The sequence below is a fragment of the Sinocyclocheilus grahami genome, unplaced genomic scaffold (genome assembly GCF_001515645.1).
Source record: "Sinocyclocheilus grahami isolate Dianchi unplaced genomic scaffold, SAMN03320097.WGS_v1.1 scaffold973.1, whole genome shotgun sequence".
Lineage (NCBI taxonomy): Eukaryota > Metazoa > Chordata > Actinopteri > Cypriniformes > Cyprinidae > Sinocyclocheilus > Sinocyclocheilus grahami.
This window is the reverse complement of record NW_015506152.1, coordinates 2,587-4,822: the sequence shown is the minus strand read 5'-3', so window position 1 is coordinate 4,822 and position 2,236 is coordinate 2,587. Positions and strand designations below refer to the sequence as shown.

The 2,236-nt window shown below is 36.9% G+C and overlaps 1 protein-coding gene across 1 annotated transcript in view; it reads right to left on the bottom strand.

Moving 5' to 3' along the window:
- Positions 1–2,236, bottom strand: part of LOC107564998 (heterogeneous nuclear ribonucleoprotein Q-like) — a 17,025-nt gene that overhangs the window by 12,460 nt on the left and 2,329 nt on the right. Inside the window, exon 2 of the mRNA XM_016250183.1 lies at positions 694–852. Coding sequence (XP_016105669.1) covers positions 694–841 — 148 coding nt within the window. The 5' untranslated portion in view covers positions 842–852. The remainder of the gene's footprint in view (positions 1–693; positions 853–2,236) is intronic.

Genomic DNA, 2,236 nt, shown 5'->3' with positions numbered 1-2,236 from the left:
TATGGAAGTCAATAAAGACCAGAAACTGTTCGGTTACCCACATTCTTCAAAACATCATATTTCGTGTTCAGCAAACTAAATACATTCATACAGGTTTGGAATGAAATGAGGGCGAGTAACTGACAGAATTTTAATTTTGGGGTGAACTATCCCTTTAACAGTTAGACAGCCCAAAATACAGATGTGTATTCATCCATTCAGACCTCAAAAAAGCCTTAACATACATCCAAAAACTATACTTAGTGTATATACATCTATATTGGGCACAGAATTAGTGCCAGTAGTAAAGTAAAATAAAATAATCAATTGAACACAAAAAAGGTTTGCTGTAGCTCAAACAGAATATGGTGCTGCTAGCAATGCCAAGGTCATGGGTTCGATCCGGAGGAGAAAAATATATACTTGAATGCACATATACTTGAAGTCAACACCCAGCAAATGCATAATTGTGAAATATTCAAAGTTGTGAAACGTGCCACAAACAAATTGCACAATACAAAACTAAAGGTTCTGTATTGGCATCGATGGTTCCAGAGCACATTTAACATCCATATAGAACCTTCCAATTCCATAAAAGGTTCTTATAGTGGAAAAACATTCTTGACTGAAAGGTTTCAAGCATTACTGCAAATCCCCCCCATTTTGGAAGCTTTATTGCAACATGCAATCGTACGAAGATGCGTAACGTCTCACCTGCTATGTAAATCTCATCTAGTTTGACTGCAACTTTTCTAGGTAAGCCGGCGTCTAGTAGTGTCTGGAAGTGCTCTGAATGGGTAACTGCCGCTGAAGACTCCACTGGTTCATCCGAACCATTTCCATTGATATGCTCCGTGGCCATGTCTCCGGGACCTGTGCAGATGTAAGGGGCCAAATTAATCCAAAACTGGGTCAAAGTTGAGCGATCTGGAGCCTGCCGGCTGTCTTCACCACGGAAGTAAAGACATGCAGAAACACTGCAGGACAAACTTGATTTTACTCACTGTAAGCGGTGTTTAATGATTATAAACAGTATTCGTTTACTCCATTATTATAATGCAATATGCATGCTGTATTTATTAGAATACAGATAATCTGTCAAACAATCATTTTGCCCCAAAGAACTGTTTGGATTTTTAAATAACAGCCAGTCTTAAGAATCAAATGAGGAGGATTCAATTCAACACATCCTGAAACAAAATAATTTGCAACCATTAGGACTCCAAAACAACCGAACCTTGCATGATTAAACATTACATAAACATGACAATATATTGTTTATTACTCTCTAAATTCTTAAAGCACATTTTTAAAATTGCAGCCTATTGATCATTATGCAAATCATAACACAGAAATAATTAAATTGTTGATGCATATCAATCACACACTATTAAAATCTGTATCAGTCCTAAAAAAATAAATATCAGTCAATCTCTAGTTTTTGATCACATTGGAGATTACATGGGATTTTTGCACATTAACTCATTCACATCACAGCAAGATTTATGTCAATAAGTGATGGCAAAAATGTGGATTCAAGTGAACATTACTCTGTATTACGTCCTCATATCTCACTATTCACAGACAACTATGAGATATTCATAGTGGTACTTTCAAAATATTATGGTTTGTTTGAATATCACAGCCAGCCTGACAATGAGCCAATCATAGCTTTGGGGGCGGGACAATCCGTTTATCTGACCAATGGCAGATGATGCTTGATAACAGCCATTTCTGCAATTTTGTCTGGTGATGCTGGTGCCACAGAAATGACTCTTCACTTATCAACTGTAACCAATTAAAATATCAATTCATTTCATTGCATTCTTTCTGCTGAAAACAAGCCAACAGAAAACCATGCACAGACTGAATCAAGCCCATGTACTGAATTACTCTACTTTGACTCCCAATAACAGTAAAATGTCATTACTGAAAAAAGTACTGCGAAAGTACCTTGTTACAGAGATGGTCCCATATAATACCATGGTAATGAACTAGTGCCGCCAATATATCCGCTGCTTTTTGTCATATTGAGGCATTGCCTGTTTTGTTTTTTTCTCAACACGGCCAAAAAAAAGTACATTTACATTTAGCAGATGCTTTTATCCAAAGCGACTTACAATTGATGACAATAGAAGCCATCCACACCGACAAAAGAGCAATAATAAGCAAGTGCTATGACAAGTCTCGATTAGCCCAATGCAGTACTAGTGCTGCACGATTAATCGAATGCGATTGTCATGCGCATTTTGATAGT